Below are 22749 nucleotides of genomic sequence, written 5' to 3'. Positions count from 1 at the left end.
GTTTTCTCCATCTATGGTGATTGAAAGTTTTGCTAGTTATAGTAGCCTGGGCTTGCGTTGTTGGCCTCTTAGTATCTGTATAATGTCTGTCTAGGACCTTCTGGCTTTCAAGAGTCTTCATTGAGAAGTCGAGTGTTATTCTGATGGATCTGCCTTTATATGTTACTTTGTCTTTTTCCTTTGCAGCTCTGAATATTCTTTATTCTGTATGTTTTATGTTTTGATTATTATATGGAGAGGTAATTTTTTTTTGTCCAGTCCCTTTCATGTTCTGTGAGCTTCTTGTACGTTTATTGGCATGTCTTTCTTTAGGTTGGGAAAGTTTTCTGCTATGATTTTGTTGAATATGTTTTCTGTGCCTTTGAGCTGGTATTTTCCTTTTATTCCTTTTATTTTTAGGTTTGGTCTTTTCACAGTGTCTCAGATTTCCTGCATGTTTTGTGTTAAGACTTTGTTGGATTTAACGTTTTCTTTGACTGATGCATCTATTTCCCACATTCTTATCTTCGATGCCTGAGATTCTGTCTTCCACCTCTTGTATTCTGTTGGTTACTTGTATTCATTTGCCCAGATTTTCCATTTCTAGAATTCCCTCTATTTTTTTTTAATTGTATTTCAGTTTTAAAGTCTTGAACTGTTTCTATCACCTGTTTGATTGTTTTGTTTTTCTCTTGGCTTTCTTGGTTTTCTTTAAGGGATTTACTGATATCTTTCAGTTTTTGCCTGTCTTTTCCTTGATATCTTTAAGGGAAATTTTTCCTGGCTGTTTATATTTCTAGTTACTCACTATTACACATTTTTAGTTAGTGTTCTTCATGTTTTAAAGTGGTATGAGCTAATGGGAGTTAGGCTTTTACAGATGTGCTAGCAAACTATGATATATTTATTTAATTGCAGCACCAAATTTGTCAGTATATTCCCATATTCTCCAATTTTATATTGAGGTCATTTACTTCACCCAATCTATGCATATGGCTGCAGCAGAACTTTTTATCTTTTCACTGCCCTGTACAAACCAAGCCTGTTCTTTATTCTGGGTAGAACTTCCCTATTTCTCTACATTCCATAATATTCTACTTTGCCACTCTAGCCTTGTAAATTAAAGAATGCATTGATGTTGATTTTTTTTCCTAAAATGATATATTTTATGTCACTAATCTGACATTAATAGGCTATTTTAACCAGTAGTTGGCACTTGTGCTTTGGTTGCCTAAACCATAAAGTTATGTGATTGAAGCCTATATCCCATTTATACCTCCGACACCACCCAGGGCCCCACCCCCACCCCTCACCCTGCATGAGATTTACTGTAGGACTGTCTTTTGTACTAGACAAGTGCTGTACCACCAAACTGTAATCCACCCTAAAAGAAAATTTTTAAAAAATATTCTCCATTTGTCTACTTCTACTTGATGAACTTTTAGTAAAAGTCTCTTAATCAGATAAGATGCTGTAATTTAAGTTTTAAGCAATAGTACTAACAATATTACCAATGATAAGAATTAGTCACAAAATAAGACTTATTTTAAACTACAAAACTGTGTGTGTGTGTACTACAAAGGTCAGTTGTTCCTAAGCAGCTACAAATCCACCTTGGTTTTGGAGATTATGCTGGCAGACTATCAAGTCTTAGAGGTTCCTAGTTCAGCACTGGGATTACAAGTATACACCATCATGCCTGTCTTTGACATGGTTGCTGGGGATTAAACTCACGTGTGTATGATTGTTTAACAGGCACTTAACACACTGAGCCATCTCCCCAGCTCCTTTTATATCTAAAAGATTCTCGGTGTCATAAGTCTTTCATTTTTAGTTCCTAAAATATAAATAGCAATGGAGATTACTTTTAGTCACTGTTTTCCAAAGGTTGTCCTCATATCTCCATGTATCAGAATCAACCAGTATGCTTATTAGGACTCTTTCATCTGAACTTTCTCCTCTTTTCCCTTTACAAATCTCACTTCATTCATTTTGTCCTTGTTCTTTACTGCTCCTTAGTCTGTGTCAGCTTTGAGGTCTTTCCTGTTATCTAAAGCCATTTGATTAGTAGTGTAGGTAAAGCAGAGTCAGTGTATTTGTTAAATACAGACTATGGATATGTACTACCTTATTTGAATTCTTAATCTGTCATCACTCCAAAGAGATTAAAAAGCTAAAAGCTATTTCTGTGCTTCTGTGTCTGTTTAGTTGGGGATAACAATTTATTCCTATACATCCTCATAGGAAAATGTAAAAAAATGAATCCAAGTTAACTATGATACAAAGTTGGTTTTTTTTTTTTTTATTTTATTTTATTTTTTTTTTTGGAGACGATTTCTCTGTAGCTTTGGTGGTTGTTCTGGAACTAGCTTTTGTAGACCAGGCTGGCCTCGAACTCAAAAAGATGCACCTGCCTCTGCCTCCCTAGTGCTGGGATTAAAGGTGCTCACTACCACTGCCTGGCTTGATACAAAGTTTTGAGAGCTTAAAAGTAGACCAGATCACAATAGCTAATAATTAAGTACTTTCTTTGTATAATTGTTCCAAGGACTTTAAAATACTTAGTCATTTAATATACATAAGTTTTGTGCAGGGAGGTCTTATGTGTTCTTCTGGCTTTTGTAGTTTGCAGGGGGGGATGTTTCCTGATAGACGGACTTGAATAATATATAAGATATAAGGAAACTGGCAAATCCTACAGTGATTACTTGGAGAGACTTTGCATAATGTAAATTATAACCTAAGGTAATTTGCTGCTGTCTTTGTTGTTTTTCAGGAATTTCAATGAATCACTGACTGATCAGCACCATTTTACCAGTTGGAATGAGTTATCAGAAATGGGCATAGCGCTTTTAGAGTCAACATGTAACAGATGGATGCAACTCCAAGCCGATCACTTCATGCCAACGCTCTTTTGACTGTATAGGATCTTTGTCTCTTCATCTTTGATTTGGATTGCTGGCAAATAAAAGGAGTTCATGTAGTGTTTTGTTTAGGCTTGAGTCAACATGAGTAGTAGTTTAGGTAAAGAAAAAGACTCTAAAGAGAAAGATCCCAAAGTGCCATCTGCCAAGGAAAGAGAAAAAGAGGCAAAAGCCTCTGGAGGTTTTGGGAAAGAAAGCAAAGAAAAAGAACCTAAAACCAAAGGGAAAGATGCCAAAGATGGAAAGAAGGATTCCAGTGCTGCCCAACCAGGGGTGGCTTTTTCAGTTGACAATACTATCAAAAGGCCAAATCCAGCACCTGGGACTAGAAAGAAATCCAGCAATGCTGAGGTAATTAAGGAGCTTAACAAATGCCGGGAAGAGAACTCAATGCGCTTGGACTTATCCAAGCGGTCTATACATATACTGCCACCATCGATTAAAGAGTTGACTCAACTAACAGAACTTTATTTATACAGTAACAAATTGCAGTCCCTCCCAGCAGAGGTAGGGTGTCTAGTAAATCTCATGACACTGGCTCTCAGTGAGAATTCACTCACTAGTTTGCCTGACTCTCTTGATAACTTGAAGAAGCTGCGGATGCTTGATTTACGGCATAATAAACTGAGAGAAATTCCTTCAGTGGTATATAGGCTAGACTCTCTGACTACTCTGTACCTTCGCTTTAATCGTATTACTACTGTGGAAAAGGACATCAGAAACCTGCCGAAGCTCAGCACGCTCAGCATCCGGGAGAACAAAATCAAACAGCTTCCCGCTGAAATTGGTGAGAGGGTCTGGGTGGTTATTTGTAGTATTTATTAGCTAAGTAATTGTGTTCAGTGCTTTCAATATTAGAAAATTTTCAAATGTCTGAAAGCATCTTATTTATATATATATATATTTATTTATTTACAGTTTATTACATAGTAGTAGATACAACTTGAGATTATTTTATTGACTTAAGTGAGTTACAAAACAAATATAATTAGACTTTAGACAGCTGAATCTGCTTTTTCATTGAAGAAAAGTGAATTTAAAAGAGCCTGGCTTAATTTTTAAGTTGCTATCTTAACACCCAATTTTTAAGTATCTTTATAGTTGTATTTTCTATCAGCTATATTGTCTCACTTTCCTATTGTAACTTTGTCTGAAAAATGTATATTCAAATTCATACCACTTTCCACCAGATTACCATATTACAGTTTTGTGAAAGAACACTGCTGTAGGAAATTAGTGTTTTTCCCCATGTTTGAAAGTGCTTACGTGTTCATTAAAAATAACATGCAGCAGCTGGGCACAGTGGCATGCAGCATCCAGGAAGCCCAGTCCTGGATGATTACTGAAGCCCAAGGTTTGGGTCCCATTCTGGGCAGCATAGTGAGTCTCAGAAACAACAACAACATACAAACAAAATCTAATACAGAAAGGCAGAAAAGAGACCTATATAATACATGCATTTCTGCTGGCAGTTTGATAGATTTCATTTTAGTTGTATGTAGTAAAGTAAATTATACTGAAACAAAGGAAAAACTTTACAAGAAAAAAGGAACATAAATGTGTAAAAAGAAATCAACTCACAATCCTTTTCAAATAACTTTTAGAACATCTTTTTAGTTATGTAATAAATTTCTGAACCATTTGGAATATATTAATTCATTAGCAGTTTTTGACTAATTTATGAAGAAAATGTCTTTGAGCCTGTTTGATAAGATTTTTTTTTTTTTTTTGGTTTTTCGAGACAGGGTTTCTCTGTGGTTTTGGAGCCAGTCCTGGAACTAGCTCTTGTAGACCAGGCTGGTCTCGAACTCACAGAGATCCGCCTGTCTCTGCCTCCCGAGTGCTGGGATTAAAGGCGTGCGCCACCAAGATTTTTAAAATATCAAAATAAATGGTTTTGGGAAACTCAAGAGAAGTTTTTCATTTTGCTATAGGCAGCCTGTTTGCTTATGAAGAACCAAAGATGAGTTCAATATTTTGTTGACTGAAGAATTACCTTATAGTAGATGATACAGGAAACTTCCTGACTTTTAGATTCTGTGGCTCTCAGGGATACAGTGTTCCTTGTTTAACTTTAAAAATATTAGTTAAAATTCAGACATGTTCTATTATATTTGACTCTATACACTTAAAAATTAAGTTTTTCTTAGCCAACTTCCAGCCCTAGTCAGAGAAGTGTCTTCTTACAGTGAGCGTTGGCACTGTCCTAGTGTTCTCTTGCTGTGCAGAGACAGACACCATGACCACAAGATCTCTTTAATTGGGGCTCGCTTAAAGTTTCAGAGGATTAGTTCCTTACCCTATGGCAGGAAGAATGACGCCATGCAGGCAGACATGGTAGCTCAAAGTTCTACTTCTGGATCCTAAGGCAGTAGGAAGAGAGAGACTTTGGGCTTCACATAGGTTTCTGAAACCTCAAAGCCTAGCCCGAATGACACATTTCCTCTAACAAAGCCTCACCTCCTGATTCTTTCAAATAGTGCCACTCCCTGGTGACCAAGCATTTAAGTCTATGGGCTTTTGGGGGCCATTCCTGTTGATAACACCACAGGAGCCTACAGAGTCTCTTGATTGCCCAGGATGTAGAAAATAAAGCACTTACATGTACTCAGTACCCGACGCTAAACAGATCACTCTTATTATTACCTGTCTTAAAACTCAGTGAACATCACAGAATTGGGGACAGGAAGTCTCTAAGAACCAGAAGATAGGGGGAAGGGCTATGAAAAGCCATTCCCTGTATTGGATACAGCTGTTGTAACTCACATCAACTACAATTTTCCTACTGGGTCCAGACAAGGCCAGTACTGTCAATTAGTCAAGGAAGCAGGTGAGGTTCACCAGGCTCCCGCAGATCCTGGAAAAGAAGGAATCATTGTCTTTAGTTTTGTATTCTCTGCTATGTCCACCAGGCTCCAGGGGACAGCTCCAAACCTGTGGTCACACAGATGGTCTGGTTAATCTTTGTGGGTCACAAAAAAAAAAAAAAAAAAAGAAAGAAAAGAAAAAGAAAAAAAGGAAATAGACAAGGCTGCATGAGATTTGAAGGTATAATAATAAAGAAAATTTATTTTTTCTTTAAATATATTTAGAAAATCCAATATAGATATTTTAAAGTAATGTGCATACATGGTGTGACTCACTCCTGAGTTATTAAAATAGTCTCAAAAAAGTCAGTGGGTGAAAATGCTTCATCCCATGTCTTCTATAGGAAAGTGGTTGCTGAGTGACTTTAGTATTAGCTTCAGTCAGTTTGTCCACAGATGTTAAGGCTGTTGGAAAATGAAATGCTGATTTTTCTCTAGAAATATAAAGCATTCTTCATTTGTATTCTCATTGTTTGGTATTTGTGTTATACATGGTCCCCGAAGTTCAATTAATTCACAGGTTTTCTTTCTTTAGATTTGCTTCCATAGCATTGCTATCCGATACCTGGGACTGAAGAAATACATTTTTCTGGGCATGGAGCTGCACATCTGTAAGCTCAGCAGTTAGGAGGCATTGCCCATTGGAGGTTGAGGCCACCATGGGCCACATAGTGGACCCTGTCTCAAACCAAGCCAAAGCAGAATGTTCTATAGGAATGAAAAGCTAGGGGAGGGGAAGCATATGAACTGGAGCTGTTTAATGTAGGGCGAGGTGAGAAGAGTGGAGTGGAGCCGAGGCACTGCAGCAAAGGTGAGCATTCACCTTGGTGTGCTAATAGGCACCACAGTTAGCCTTTTGTTTTGAGTTTCTTTTGTACCTGCTACTCTTCTCATTTTTAATTTTGAAATGGGCTCTTTATTGTACAAAAAGCAGTCAAGAATTTCTGTCTTCAGAGAGAAATAGGAAATAACTACTCCCTTAATTTTTCTCATTGGTTCCTTTGAGCTACCAGTTAAAGACATGGTTTTGAACAGTCTCTAACCGGAGGTAGGTAAAAGTGAAAGTCAGAGTTAGCGGTTAGTTCAGGATGCTCTGGACAGTGAAGTTTTACAGTTTTATTTTGAAACTAGAGATAAACACCATCTTTGTCTTATGACTTCTTTTCTCTCCTGAGCATGTTTTGTTTACAATTTTTTTAAAGTAATTTATTAAATTACAATTTCAAAAGTATTTTTTTTATTAAAACAGCTAGGTTAGAATGTTTATGAAAGTATTTTTCTGTATTATAGTAATTAAGTGTTACATATTTATATAGTATACAATTTCATATGTTGATTGTCAAAAGGACTATTTTGCTAGTGGGATAATTTAATTGTTAAAGAGTATGCCTTTTGAAGACCACGATCATTTCTTGTTTTATAAGCAACTCTCAAGGCAGGGAGATGCCCTTGTACTCACATAAAGAGAACATGATGGCCCTGGCTTATGGTTTCAATGAGGAGGCAAAGATATGCAGATGCTTAAGTCCAGTGAGCAGCAGCCTAACCTGACAAGTGAGCCTCAGGTCCCCGAGAAACCCTTCTCACAGACCCCGGGTGTGGCACCTGACGAGAAAGGTTGCACAATGTAGTCTTGTGGCCTCCATCACCTGAAACAAAACAAAATAACCTTCACAAGGGTATGTGGGAAGAAAGTAAAGTCAGTAGTATTTTTTTTTACCTGCTTCACATAACATTTATCGAAAACAAACTCAATTTATAGCTCTTTGGTATAGTTTATCCAAGTCAAGTGGTATGTAGCCAATATGTAATAATTTGTTTATTTATATATTGAAAAAATAATATATAACTTGTTCATACATAATACAAAATAAACAGAATCATTGACTTTTTTAAACGAATTGAATGAACTTAGTATACTTTAACTGTTTCTGGTGTGTAATTTTTCTTTGAATTTTTTAGATTCTAAATCTTGGGCCTTCAATATATACAGCTTGAATTGAATTTGCTGAAGCCCAGTATTTACTTTTTAAAAAACTATTTTGCTATTTTATATCTCAGTTTAATATGCTAATACATTTATAATTTTTTTTAGTATTCTTTAACATTCTGATATTAATTTTCAGTATTTCCTTAAATAGTAAGCCTTAATCCTTAAAAATATTTTAAATTTCTTCAGTTTTGCTAGGAGCAATAGAATTGCTTTTACGGATCCAGGCATTATTAATTAAAAATCTTATATATATATATATATATTTTAAATAAATGCCAGTCAATAACTTCACAGGAAAAAGGAAATCGATAAAGAGAGGCCATAGGTGTTACTAAGTTATTCGTTTTAATAAAGGGGCTATAGGTACTACTAAGTAGCTCATATTAATTGGAGATCAGTAAGTAATCTTAGAGACTAGGAAGTGAACTGCTCCCAGATTGTCAGGTTTTCACTAAAACAGTAAATACCTGGAGGATAGAAGCTGCCATCATGGTTAAAAGAGAGTAAGAGAAGTAGAAACAGTATTTGAGCCAGAGAAATATACTAAGGTTGCCAGTTTCTGACGTGTGGAAGAGAGATTACAGTCACACCCTGAGAGCATGTTTCCCAGTCACAGGGTGCTTGGAGGAGCCTATGAAGTAAGTCAGTAAACCTTGGGGAGGGAGGGTCAGATTGCTATCTCTCTAAGTCTACTGGTTGGTTGATCCAATTTGATTCAATTTTTATTTTAAACCTTTTTTTCTTTTTTATGTCTGTACATTACATTTGGGTGTTATTTTTGTTCCATATCTTCTTTTTGTGGAGCTCATTTTTAGTAGTCTTTTCAGTATTGTTGTGCGGTTCTGTTGTCTCTTGCTTTTGTTTCTTTCTTCATCAGAGATCATACTTTCTCTATCTGGAGGCTTGATTGCATTTTAATTGGATGCCAGAGCATTGTTATAGCATTGTTGGGTCTAGATTTTGTTGTATTCCTTTAACTAATACTAGATGTATTTTGACATACTGTTCAGTTGCTTTGGAATCATTTCAGTTCTTTTGTGTTTTTCTGTAGCATGTCTAATAGGAACCCAGAGACAGATATTGGGGCTCAACCGGAAGGTAAAAAAAGCGAAACATCCAACTACTGGCTCTTACCTCTGTCTTAGTCCAAAATGGTGATACTGCCTTCTGAATTCTCAGAATGAGACTGGTTGAGAGCTGTCTCCTCCCGTTTTATATTCTGTCTCTAGGGCTGGGATTAAAGGTGTACACTACTGCCGGGTGGTGGTGGCACACACCTTTAATCCCAGCACAAGGGAGGCAGAGACATGCGGATCTCTCTGAGTTCGAGGCTAGCCTGGTCTACAGGAGCTAGTTCCAGGACAGACTCGAAAACTACAGCAAAACCCTGTTTTGAAAAACAAAAAAAACAAACAAAAAAAGGAATACACTACTACTGCCCAGTTTCTCTGGCAAACTAGTGTGGGTATTGGGATTAAAGGTGTGTGTCACCACTGCCTGGTCTATAAGCCTGACCAGTGGGCTGCTGTATTATCTTCAGCAAGCTTTATTTATTAAAATACAAGTGGAATATTGCTACATTTTCCTTTTAAGCTTTTGTTATAGTGGTGCTAACTGCCTCTTGTTTAGGTCTAAGTAATCCTCAAGATACTTTTCTCAAGACTCTTACAGATAGACTGTTTTATATGAGGGGATTTCTAAATGGTAGGCTTTCAGACTATTCCCAGCCATGTGCCACTCTGATTGGAAATTGTTGGGTTGCTTTTCACCATTCCTCAGTTGCTTTCTATATGGTGATTAGGCAAATTCTAGATGGGACTTCCTTTCAGGTTATGTGAATATTACTTTTGTGCTATTATCTCTCAGATTCTGCCTTATAACAACTTGCAGGCACTTCAGGTGTCTTGACTCTGTAGGTCTTCTCTGCTTGTTTTGTAACTTATAACTTACTCCTGGGTAGTGACTTGACAACCAGAAGTCTTATAACTTTTCCTTGGTCTTAGAGAACATGGTCATGTTTGGTTCTTGTCTACTGTCTAGGAACCATTTTCCTATATACTGGGTTCATTTTCTAGTTCATTATAACCACTGAGCTTCATACTTTGAATGGGTTATGTATGGTGATTTGGATGACTTCTCTTATCACCCTTTATAAGTGTTAAAAGTTTGTTTTGCCCCACAGTTAACTTTTGTTGAAGTAGTTTTAACCTGACAGAGATTTGGATTTAGCTCCTAGAGGTTTTGCCTGGTTATGTTCTTAAAAGCCTAGTAAGCATCCTTAGTCTGGAGCTGTGATTTTTTTTTTTTAACTCCTCTGGTATACAGCTCTTTGATACTCTACTCTGTCTTCTAATCCTTCTGGCTTGGCAGGGCTGAAGTTCTAAAATGGTTCCGTAGTTGGCAGCTGTAAGAAGTTTGATCTGCTGTTTTTGCTTTCAACTTTTGTTTCCTTTTCAGGCTCCTCAAAAAATCTCCTTTCACACATACTTATTTTTTGAATTGGACAGAGGTCTAAAGGGTTTGTATGCTGCAAATTTTGGGACTGTTCTTTGTGATTTTTCTCCTTCATGCTACTAAAGTTAATAACTCTCAATCTTGTCCTCTGTCTTCTTAGACTCTGGCTTTGATGAGATTACGTTCCACAGGCAGATTTATGAATAATGCCATAATAAAAATGAATTTCATGTAATTCCTTTATTCATTACCTCTTGAGTATCAAAGCATAGATCTTTAAACAATTTGTTATTTCAGGGTTTTTTTTTTTTTTTTGGTTCATCACTATCTTGACTTCTAATTCACGATTGTTTTTCTAAAGGTTTCTCAGTCAGGCTAGCCAAGGCACTGGAGCATTGGATAGATATATCTGAAGGCCCACTTAGGTTCAAGGTGTTGTTGTCAGGATCAACTGAGAAGGGGACTTTGCTTCATCAAGTGACATGACCTTTGAGAAATCAGTAGAGTATAGCATAGTGGTCACAGTCTTTTGAAATGTAATCACTGATGTCACATCTCATCATTTTAAATATATTTTGCATCTTGCTTGGTTCAGTCCACTCAAACACAGGGATAAGTATTTAATCGGTATATGAATTAAGTAAATATTAAGTAAATTAAGTATTGCAGTGATTATTAGAAGTAAATAAACCATAATGGTTGTAATATAAGAAATCTTGTTAATGTTTTCTGCTTTTAGGGGTTAAGTCTTTTGGTTCCTGATACTCTTATACTTCTCCCAGTATCTCTTATAGTACTGTGTTGGTTTCTGTCTAGTTGGAGTGACTTACCGTAGACCCTTAGGTTTCCTCTTTGAGAAAATAGACTTTTGGAACAATTTTCTGATTGTCAGTTTACAATCCTTAATTTATATTCCATTATCTGGTCAAAATGATTCATAGTCTTTAGTTTTATATTTAATAGGTACCTGATTTTTTTGGTCTTCCCATGCCTTAAGTTCTAAGAAGACAGAGGACAAGATTGAGAGTAACTTTGGTAGCATGAAGGAGAAAAATCACAAAGAACAGTCCCAAAATTTGCAGCATACAAACCCTTTAGACCTCTGTCCAATTCAAAAAATAAGTATGTGTGAAAGGAGATTTTTTTTGAGGAGCCTGAAACACAATTATTTTATACTTTAGAGAAGTTCTGTAGAATAAAATACTTTCTCACTAAAGTATGTTGTAGGGTATTCATTTGTGCAACTTTTAAAAACCAGACCCTCTTGTAGTTTTCCGGTCATGATTTAGATTAAGTGTTCAAAGAATTGATGCCATGTTTTTATTTATCTTTTACTTAAAAATATTTACAGAAGGTTGCACCTGCCATTAACATACAATGCTAGTGTGTGCGAACCATGTAATTAGCATGTCAGTTAAAGAGAACACCAGTACCAACCATTGATGCCTGCCACTGTCATTACCTTGGACTTGTACAAAAATACATTAATTTTACTTGATTGTATAGGATTGTAAGTCATAATATATCTATGCTTTTTTGTGTGGCATTATTTTTCTATGTTGTATAAAGTTAGAGCATGTGTATTTGCATTCCTGCTTGACAGATAATATGAAAATATCAACATTTAATCCTTCTGTGTTTATATGTGTGTTCTTCTGTGCACTTTTTGTTTGTTTACAATGTTATACTTTTAAAAGTTTTTCTTTTGTGTGTAGACCATAAATTGCCACAATAGTTATTTAACATTTTGAGAAGAAACAGTCACACCACTAGGTTTCCCTGACCCCCATAAAATGGCCTTATTATTAGCCTATGAGATTCTCTTAAAATATAATCTCTACACATATCACAATGTCTAAAATCTAAACCACTCATAATCTCTAATTCAAATGATGATTCTTATCCATTACTAATAGGAATGTAAAATGGTTCAGCCACTTTAGAAGACAGTTATCCTTGTCTTACAAAGTTAAATGATGTCACCACAATAATATATTTAGCCATGCCTGCTTCTAGATATATAAAAATGAGTTAAAATTTATGTTCACATAAGAACTTATACATGAATGTCTTAGTAACACCTTTATCTTTGCTAAAAATAGGAAGCAACTGAAATGTCCTTCATTAAGTGCATGGGTAAACTGTTCATCCAGAGTGGGTGCTGCTCAGTGACAGAATGAACTGTAACGGTACAGAAACAAACAAGGAAACTTTGGGTGTAAGTGAAAGCCAGTTTGCTCATCCTGTGTGTCGTCCCATTGTTAGGACTCACTGGGGAGATGGCTGTTGGGAAAGGGCAGGGACGCTGTTTTTATGTACAGGAGAGCCTTCTACAGCAAAGAAAGTCTAAAATGTCATAGTGCTGACTGAGTGTGAGGAGTGCCTCCAAAGTTAGCCATATTCCTTGATCTCATCTGACTTGTTGTATTTAGTTGCTGATCCCTTTTAGGTCTGTTGTGCACCTTTCTTTATATCAGTGGAAGTTTAATTAGAGTTGAAACAGCTTTAGGCATTTACTGCTAGAAAAGATGATGATAGACCGAGAGAGCTGGTTCAGGCCTATAATCCCAGTGTTTAGGAGACTGAGGCAGGCAGGGGTGGAGAATTTGAGGCCTATTTGAACTACATAAAGAGACCTTGTGTTAAAAGGTGAGTGGAAGATGAAATACCAAAAAGTTTTATTCTGATGTAAAGAGTATTAGGATCCAACATTAATTTTTCTTTCAAACGATGCTTTGCACTAAGTACTGTAAAAGACATGGAAAAGAATGTAAGTGTATATTGCTATAGTCCCCAGGGGGAAGGATCAGGAGGGAAGGAGTGGGGAGAATAGGAGGATTTTCCAGCTGCTGGTAGTTGCTGCTTATATCTGTGCTGTTTGTTCAGGGGATCTGGGAAGACTGGTAGTAGCTGAGAAGGGAGAAAATGATGCTTTAGATTGATGACCACTCACCAGATATTAGAGTAGATATTGTGATTATTGCGAATAAACCCATTCATTTAGTATTGTGTAATATTTTTCTATAGCTTTGATAATTTTCTTTGTTTTGAAGTACGCTTTGTCTGAAATTACTCCAGCTGATTTCATTTTCTCTTGATTAATGTTAGCCTTAGGTTTCTTCCTTCAACACTTTTCATTTTGTCTGCCTGTGTGTGCTTAAAGTGATCTTGGCCACATTTAAAGTGTTGGAATTGCAGGTGCATCACTGGGCCAGACTCTCTCTCTATGCTTTTCCTTATTGAAGAGGTATTGCTTGCTTGCTGTTGAATTTTAGTACATGTAGATTAATACTAGTCTGCTTCCAGTGAGTACTATGCTGTTAGATGCCTTGTTACAAATACTTTTGTGTCCTGCCTTAAAACGTTTCCATTTCTCATGATTTTACTGCTGTTAATGCATTGACTAACTAAACTGTTACTATTAAATCAATTATGAGTAAGAAAATTAAGATTTTAGCTGTGTTCTTTTCTTTATGTTAAGTTTCTGAATGTATTGCTATCCTTTTTCTGAATTTATTTTTTGTACATCTGTTCTAGCAGGTACAGGCACCCTCAGTTTTTGTTAGTCCCATAAACCTTTGTTTCTTCCTTACTTTTGAAGGGCAGTTCTTCTCTTAATAGATCTTCTAGGTTAGTGATTCCCCCTGCCTTGCCTGTGTTTATTTTATTTCACTCCACTCTTGGCTTTGCATGGTTTCTGAAGAAAAATCTAATGTAATTCTTATTTTTTCTTTTGTATTTAGATTGATGTTTTTCTTTCTCTTTCAAGACATTTTTTACTCTTCCTCTAAAAACATTGACATAATATTTACATAAATTTGAAGTAGAAGATAAGCTGTTCAATAAAAACTATTTCATATATGTATAATATACAGAAGTTACTTAAAGTATGCTATATAACAGATTTATTTGGTGCTGCAGAAACATTAAGATACACATAAATGGCTACAAAGGAAACTGGTTAACTAGGATGCACAGGAACTACATTTCAGGGACTGGGATCCTAATACTTCCTACCATGTTAGAAAAGTAAAGTTCATTTATCATAGTTGAATTATTATATTTCCGTAAAGCAGGGTCTGCTCAGAATCTTTCAGTTATTACAAAAAAAGTTCATGCATAATAATTCTGTACATTCAGGAGTAATATTTTTGATTACATACATTCTCTTGTACAAAGAAACCTCAGTTTTCTAATATCTAATAAAGTCAAATGAACTAATATTGACTGTCTATTTTACCAAAGTGTTAATAAACAGAGAGGTATAGAAATCATATAGCTAAGTTGTACTTCTGCCTATTGTACTGCTATTACTCAATCTTATTTCTTTCATGTATTAGAGCTAGTATGTGTTGACAGAATGAGAATTTCATTACTGCAAAAAATGACAGAATATTTTGAGAGAGAGAGAGAGAGATCCTACTGTCAGAATAAACATTGGCGTCCTATAATATAGTCCTCACAATTTTCTATGTTAATACAGGCATATAGAGGAAACACTGAGATAATTACATGGTCTTTATTAAAATGATTCTCTGGAGTCTGCCCAGTATACCAAAACAATCAGTACAGATGTTAGTGCAGATTTAGTCCAATAGCTTGTTTGTGTGTGGAGATTGTCTTAGATTTTATGTTGCTTTATATGCCTAGGTGAAATAAATAATTTTCCTGCCGCCTTTGCCTGAGAGCCTTTGTGAAAACTTTAGAGAGAGGGCCACTTCAAGGAGGGCCTCCTTTCTTACAGTCTCTCAGTTACCTCTCCTGCATCCCACAATTTGGAGCAGCATTTACCTTTGAACTGTTTTCTTAAACTCCAGCTCTTACTTCTGAATTCACATTTCTCTGTAGTTGTTAGCTCAGGAATTTGCACTTTGTCCTCAAGTCTCTGATGACCATAACAGAAGTTGTCAATCCACAGCCTCTTCATTAGTATTGTGAGGACAGAAGTGTTGACTTCAAGTTTTTAACGTATCAGAATGAAAATCAGAGTTAAAAATTCATTATAAATTTCTCTCTGTTCCTTATTAGGATTTTTAACATTAAAAACACTTTTAATTTTATCAAATATTTATATCAGTCATCAGATAATTTTTCTTCCTTAGGACTGTTTATGCATTGAATTACAGTTGGTTAATTTTTCAAGCATAGAACCAGTATGTATATTTGGAATTGATAAATTCTTACGTTAAGTCTCTACGTCTCTACAATATATAAAGTGTCATATTATATAAAGAGGGAATTAGCCATTGGTCTGTGGGTTTTCTTTTTGTACCGCCTTTGACTGTTTTTGATATCAGGGTAATGCTAGCCTAATAAAATGAATTTAGAAATATTTCCCTCTTTACAACATTTTGTGAGAGACTACATGAGTGTTAGTTAATTCTTGTCTAAGCACTTGGTATGAGTCTCCAGAGAAACCATTTGTGCCACAGTTTTTGGAGGGAAAAACTTTACAGCTGTATATAAAATTTATGTAATGGTTAGAGTATCATTAGGAGTTCCTATTTGTTGAGTTTTGGTGTTTGTGTATGATTTTTTTTTAAGGAATTGTTTGTATAGCCAAAGTTTTTGAATTTATGTTTCACAATTACAAAGTTGCTTAAAGTACTTATTATTATTTTAAAGATGGAAGGCCAGACTGTAATCCTAGCATGTGGGAGGCAAGGTCAGGAGGACTGTCTTAAGTTGAGACTAACCTGATCTACAAAGTGAGCTCTGGGCTAGCTAGTGGTACATAGTGAGAACTTGTCCCTCTATCAAAAACAGTAACAACAACACCAATTAAAAAAAAAAAAACTCTTAAGAAATGGGCTGAATATGGAGGTATATTCTTATAATTCTACCACTTTGAAAACTGAAGTCATAGGATCACAAGTTCAGTGCCAGCCTGGACTACTGAACAAGACTTGTCTCAAAACCTGAAAATGAAAAAGAAGAATGTAGAATGTACTCGCTTGTTTCACTGCTGATATTTGTAGTATGTGTCTTCTTTTTTTCTCTCTTTTTTTTTTATCATTTCAAGTCTTGCATGTGTTACCAATATTGTTTTTTCCTAAACAGCCAACATTTACATATGTTGACTAGTCTCTATTCTGTCTTTAATTTTATTATGTGTATTCTTATTTATTTATGTATACACATTTTTATTATCCAACCCCCCCAAGGTGAAGACTGCTCTGAGATTCTTCCTTTTATCCAATGTAAAAATAAATCTTAGCATGGGCTTTTTAGGTTGACTATATATATATATATATATATATATATATATATATATATATTTTATTGTTAGAAAGTAGATGTTACATAGAATTTATTTAGCAGTTTAGTGATAGTATGTTCATATTGTCCAACTATCATTTAACTACAGAACTTTTTCATACTCTGAGAACAATATTGTATGCCCATTAAACTGCTCCACCCTATCTTCTTCAGAACCCAGTAACTACTATACTTTCTGTCTATACATAGTACCTCATATAAATAGGATCATTTAATTTATTACCCTTTTGTGTCTGGTTTATTTCACTTAGCATATTTTTCAAGGTTATCCAGTTTTAACATGGATCAGAAGATCAGAATTCCATTCTTTTATAAAGAATCAAAATATTATTTATATATACAACATTTTGTTTGTTCATTGACTTCTGGACATTTGAAGTTATACTTACTTTTTGGCTATGAAGAATGATGCTTCCATGAGCACTGTTCTACAGGTAACAGTGGTTATACTTTTTAATTAGTCCCTGCTTTCAGTATTCTGTTTTTTTTTAAATATAATTTCAGAATTCCCAGAGGTGAAATTTTTGTTGTGATAACTGTATTTTTTTATATTCATAGTTTTTTAAGGAGCTAATCTACTGATTGCCACAGACTGTGACAAGTTCTATTCCAATAGGCCGAACTCAAAGTTATAATTTTGTACTTGCTCTCCACACTATGTTTTCCAGTAATAGCCATCCTAATGGATACAGTGATAAAATGTATTGCTTTCACTCATCTGAGGATTAGACATGTCAACTGCCTTTGCCTGTGTACTAGCCTTTGTGCATTTGCCCCTCGGAAACCTGCACAACTCCTCACAGTTTATGTTTTGAATCATGTTTCTGTGTAGTACAGGCAGAAGGCTGTCTTTTAGCTTGCAGACTTTCTTAGTCTCCTACTGCCAGAATACAGGGTGTGACGCTGCTCAGCCCGAGTCAAGTTTTAAATGGGCTTCTTTGGGACTGAGGAGATCTTTATGTATTCTAAATATTTCTGTATTCCTTATCAAATCCATGACTTGCAAATGTTTTCTTCTACTCTTTTTCCAGAGTTTTATAGTTTTTACTTTTTTCAATATCTTCAAACCTCATATCTTTGATCTTAGTACTCAGGAGGTAGAGGCAGGTGAATTTCTGAGTTCTAGATCAGCCTGTTCTATAGAGTTGAGTCCCAGGAGAGCCAGAGCTACACAGAGAAACCCTGTCTCAAACAAACAAACACATCATGTTCATATCAACAAATCTATTATAAATAGGTGTTGTATGAGGCCACTTGTTGGTTTCCCGGCCACCCAGACTCCCGAAATAACCACACAGAAACTATTAATTAAATCCCTGCTAGACCAAACACTATAGCATATTTCTAGCAAGCTCTTGCATATTAAATTAACCTATTTCTATTATTTTATATTTTACCATGAGACTTGTGGCCTACTGGTAAGGTTCCAACATGGCTGTCTCTGGTGGTGGCTCTATGGTTTCTCACTGACTCTGCCCTCTCTCTCCCAGCATTCAGTTTAGTTTTTCCTAGCTCTACTCTATCCTATCACGGGCCTAACTAAGACAGTTTCTTTATTCTCCAGTGGTATTGACAACATACAGAGGGGAATCCCATATCAAAATGGTCTTAATGTGCAGTTAATAGTAAGAAATTTGAGTTGTTAGTGTACTTCTTTCTAACCCAGAATGGGTAGGGGAAATGTACCTCATTTTCTATTAAATTGTGAAGGAATTTTTATTTAAAATATCAGTTTAGTTATTTATTTAGCACCAGAAAATGCATTTTGAAAGCATACATATATTTAGGTAAGAAGGTGTCTCTAATATCATGTGCTGAATTTGGTTATTTAAACTAGTCAGTTTTTGAAAAGTCTTAGAATATATTAGCATTTGTGCTTTAAATGTCCACTTCAAAGGAATATATGGCAGGATTAGAGGGTAAGGTGGTTTGTGTGTAGCTCAGTGACAGAGTACATGCTTAGTATGTGTGAGGCCTGGGGTTCAGTCCCTAGGACCAAAAGACAGCACCAAGAACACACAGCACAGAAGGATGAAGCCTTGGTTTATAAGCATCCTTTCCATTTTATTAGCTGTCAGTTTCTGAAGTAATTGTTTGAGAGTCTGGTTGAGCTGAAATTTTCTTTCACTACAGGACTGTCTTCAGCAGATAATTTACCGTTTTGAAGTACAGGTTGAACTTAGGAATCATAAATGTACTCCCTTGCTTTCAGTATTACCTGATATATTTCTTAATGTTTATTATTATGTTGATCAATTTACAGGTGAATTATGTAACCTCATTACCCTGGATGTAGCTCACAATCAACTTGAACACCTTCCAAAGGAGATTGGCAACTGCACACAGATAACCAACCTTGACTTGCAGCACAATGAACTACTAGACCTCCCAGATACAATAGGTATGAGGGGAGAAAGGAAGATACTGATATCTATAGCTACATGATTATGGAAAGGACTATTTTTGATCCATTTTGGTAAAACAAATTCAAAATTATCAAACTAGTAGTAAAAGTTTTAGAATAGTACTTTAAATCACTTTTCTATTTCTTGATAAAGGAAACTTAGATCTTAGGAAATGAATTCATTTGGAATTATAAAAAAGATAAAACATGGAATTAGGTAAAATGGAGGGATTTCTGTTTAGTTTATTTCAGAATGTCACATACTGTTATATCAGTGTGATCTCTTCTTTGTTAAAGTACCGCAGTGCAAAATAAGAACACTATTGTCTAGTTTTTAAAGCATAATGATATAACTTACAGTTGTTCATTTGTAATGTTGAGTTGGTAAGAGATGTTTTTAAGATGCTTAAAATGTATTTTGAGGATTTTGCCAAACTGTAAAAAGTTGAATTGAGCTATGATAATATTCTCACACATGTGTAGTCTTCTTTTTTTTCAGTTGTCTAGAAATATATAAAAGCCAAAAAAGTTCTTTTAAATAAGTTTTGTTATTTAGAAAAATATCATCTGCACTTGATTTATATAATCTGAATGACTATTTCTGAGGTGCTTTTAATAAAGCACTTTAGGTTTGGAGTCTGTCTTTCTCAGTAATCATTTTGTTTGCGTCTGTCAGGTCAGGTATCTAGAGGAACCATTTTAATAATGTCATGGTCAGTGTATGAGGGTCTCCTAGCTGACACCAAGGTCTGTTGGTGTCTTGCTAGAGGACGAGCTCACCTCTGGCTCACTCTGTTCAAGGAGCATCTCGGAGGGCTCTACATCTGCAGGGTTTAGATGCAGCTGAACCCTTCAGGTACATCTTCTGTTTGGGAAAGCTCTTGGGCAGAATCCTTTCCAGTATCTGATTGTTTCTGGGTTTTGAGTGTGTTTCTAGACTGCTAATATTAACCTCTGTTTTGTTAAGTCTTTGGTTGTGGAGGATGTGTTCTATTTTGGCTTTTGATGATGTTTGCTTGTTTTTTTTTAAATTATAGGAGGGAGTTGTTATCAACCTTTAGGTGGGAGGTATCTTTTATTTAATGATTTTATTTACTTATTCATTTATTCATTCATCTATTTATCCATTCATCCATCCATTCATTTATTTATTTTACATCCTGACCTTAGTTTCCCCACAAGTGGAGAGGCTATCTTAAATAATATAAGTCAATAATTTAATTACAGAAAAGCAAGCTGAGACTTAGATATTATAATTACCATTTAACTTATGCCTTTTTAGTTCTTGGCCCATGGACCTTCCTATCATATTAGTATTTGTACTAGTAACAAATTAAATATTTATTATTTAAACTGGAAAGGCAAAATTGTCTGCATCATGTAACAAGTTATAGAGTATGCTGTTAAACTTAAAATATAAAAAGAACAGATTGTGATTCAGGATATTAGAAACCATAACAACTTTTTTTCTGCTTTGTTTTTAAAGTAATTGAAATGGCTAGGTTGGACAGAGAAGTGATCTCAGATGAAAAAGCATGGAGGGAGTATGTTCTGTATTTGTGAACATGATTATGTTGAGGCTGATACAAAAAGAAACAAACACAATTATTAGAAACGTCTACCAAGGAACTAGGGAGATGGACCTAGTGACTAAAGTGCTATACAGTAACGAGGATCTGAGTTCAGATTCTGAGCACCCACATAAAAAGCTGCACACGATGGCATAATCCTGTAATCTCAGTGTTGGAGAGATCAAGTAATGGGGATCCCAGGACGTCATTCGCCAGCTGATCTAGCCAGCTAGTGAGCTTTAGGATCATTGAGGAACTTTCAGAAAATGATGGGGAGAGTAATAGAGATACTGAACATTGACCTCTGGCTTCTAATAGTATGTTCTCCTCCTAACATACACATATGCATACAAATGAAAAGATGTGTTACCAAATTAAATTAGTTGGAAAATACTATATAATAAACACAAAGACCAAAATACTGACCTATAAGTTAAAGTTGAAGAAATACCCTGGAACCAATAAAAGAAAGATAGAAATAATATAAGTTAAGATTAAATGCAACAAAATAGAAAAGCTTTGAAAAGAGAAGGTAGTACAGTGAAGAGACTAGTAAAATACAATTTTATATTTTCATGAACTTGATGCAAATTCAGATAAGCCTCTGTCTCACAGCATAGGGGTTTGAACTTGGATCTCTATCCCTCTTAGTAAGTATATCAGCCACTGAACTGTCTCCTCAAATCCCCAAAGTTTCTTTCTAGGGAATTTATGACAGGTATCAACCTGTCAAGACAGGTCTAAACAGAGGTTGGGTATTTCATGAGTGAAATGATAGAAAAACATAAAAATGTTGGTTTACTCTATTGCAACTAAGACAGGAGAACAAACGTAGTTCCAGATGGTTGTGAGCTGCCATTTTTGAAAGTGTGACTACAGTGAGCAAACAAGAACCATCCTCTCTGCCCTGTGGAGTTGCTGGTCCTGGAGCAGCCTCTCAATTCTTCCAACCCCCCCTCATTCCCCCTCCCCCCCTGCATCTTAAGTAGCCAAGTTGTTTCCACTGCTTTCTGTAGCATCAGCTCTTGTGAAGCCATTCCTTCTTGCCAATAATCACTGCCGTTTAGTCCCTGCATGGACAACACCAAGGCCACTACAGCTCCTGAGCTGGGTGAAGAGGCAGAAGAAATCAGGGAAGAGCAGCTGATGGCACTGAAGCCAGAGTCTTCACCTTGCTGATTGATTTAAACTACACTTGATCGCATAGAAACCGCCTCTACTTCAAGAGCTCTCTGTGAATAGAAGGAAAATCTTAAGTCTTATTACAGTCTAATTTTGTCCAGAGGATGAACCTGCTTTTCCATAAAATATTCTGGAATTTCTGATAACCATTCTAAAATCAGGGGAGAAGGGTCTAAAATAGAATAAACATTTAATTTCTTTTTGAAATTTAGATAAAGAGAGGAGGATGCAACAAAACCTTGCAGTCAAGGCTGAAACACAGGCCAGTTCACAGAGGTCTTTGTTGCTCCAGACTCTGGAGAAATGTCAGAGATTGTGGTTATAGAGACAAAGGTTATGTTGGGGCTGGTGGCGCAGGGCATGGGGATCTCTCTGTGAGTTCAAGGCCAGCCTGGTTTCCAGAGCAAGTTCCAGGACAGCCAGAGAGAAATCCTGCCTCGAACAAAACAAAAACCAACCGACCAAACAAACACTCCCCCCCCACCCCCTACAAAGGCTATGAGTGATTTCAGTGTAGCATTAGCTATAATATGTTGGTTTTTTGAAGTAGTTATATTCCTTTGGTTTTTGACATTCAGGATTTTTGCATTTCTTTTTAGCTTTTCTTTTTTTCTAGTTTTCTTAAAAATACACCTTTGATGTCATTTCATTTTTAGAATGGTGTATTCTTCGTACAGATTCTTTTGCTACTTTGTTAAAATAAGATTAAGACTGTTTTAAATAGTCTTAATCAACTTAAAACTGAGTTAACCTAAAGATGCTTTACATTTGCCAGATTTGGAAGTATCTAATTCAATCCATAGCCATGCAATTTCACCATTCTTTAAACATTTGGCAGCACTAGAGAGCAAGCTACAGTCAAAGTGGAGCAGAGGACAAGCTGTTGGTGACTGGCAGTGATCAGCCTACATTTATACAGACATTCGCCTGTGCTGGTTTTCTTAGCTGTGGTGTCTCAACATTAAAGCAGACCTTTTTTGATTTCACGGTTGCAGTTTAGCTTGTAGTTGGAGCCAGTGCTGAAGAATTATAACAAATGTTAAACCTGTGCTGCCTCTTACCCCCAAGCATAAATGAATTTTGATATTTCCTACTT

The 22749-nt window shown here is 35.8% G+C and overlaps 1 protein-coding gene across 3 annotated transcripts in view; it reads left to right on the top strand.

Annotated features, from left to right (window-relative positions):
* Shoc2 (SHOC2 leucine rich repeat scaffold protein) overlaps positions 1-22749 on the top strand; it is an 86635-nt gene that overhangs the window by 46677 nt on the left and 17209 nt on the right. For 2 of the 3 annotated variants that reach the window (XM_041661571.1, XM_041661572.1), the window contains exons 2-3: positions 2756-3690; positions 18760-18897. In XM_041661571.1, coding sequence (XP_041517505.1) covers positions 2988-3690; positions 18760-18897 — 841 coding nt within the window. In that variant the 5' untranslated portion in view covers positions 2756-2987. The remainder of the gene's footprint in view (positions 1-2755; positions 3691-18759; positions 18898-22749) is intronic. The other variant, XM_041661573.1, reaches the window with a different exon arrangement.

Source organism: Microtus oregoni, unplaced genomic scaffold (genome assembly GCF_018167655.1).
Source record: "Microtus oregoni isolate MIOR12 unplaced genomic scaffold, Mior012 000012F_ref0000307, whole genome shotgun sequence".
NCBI lineage: Eukaryota > Metazoa > Chordata > Mammalia > Rodentia > Cricetidae > Microtus > Microtus oregoni.
This window is presented reverse-complemented; position numbering and strand designations above follow the sequence as displayed.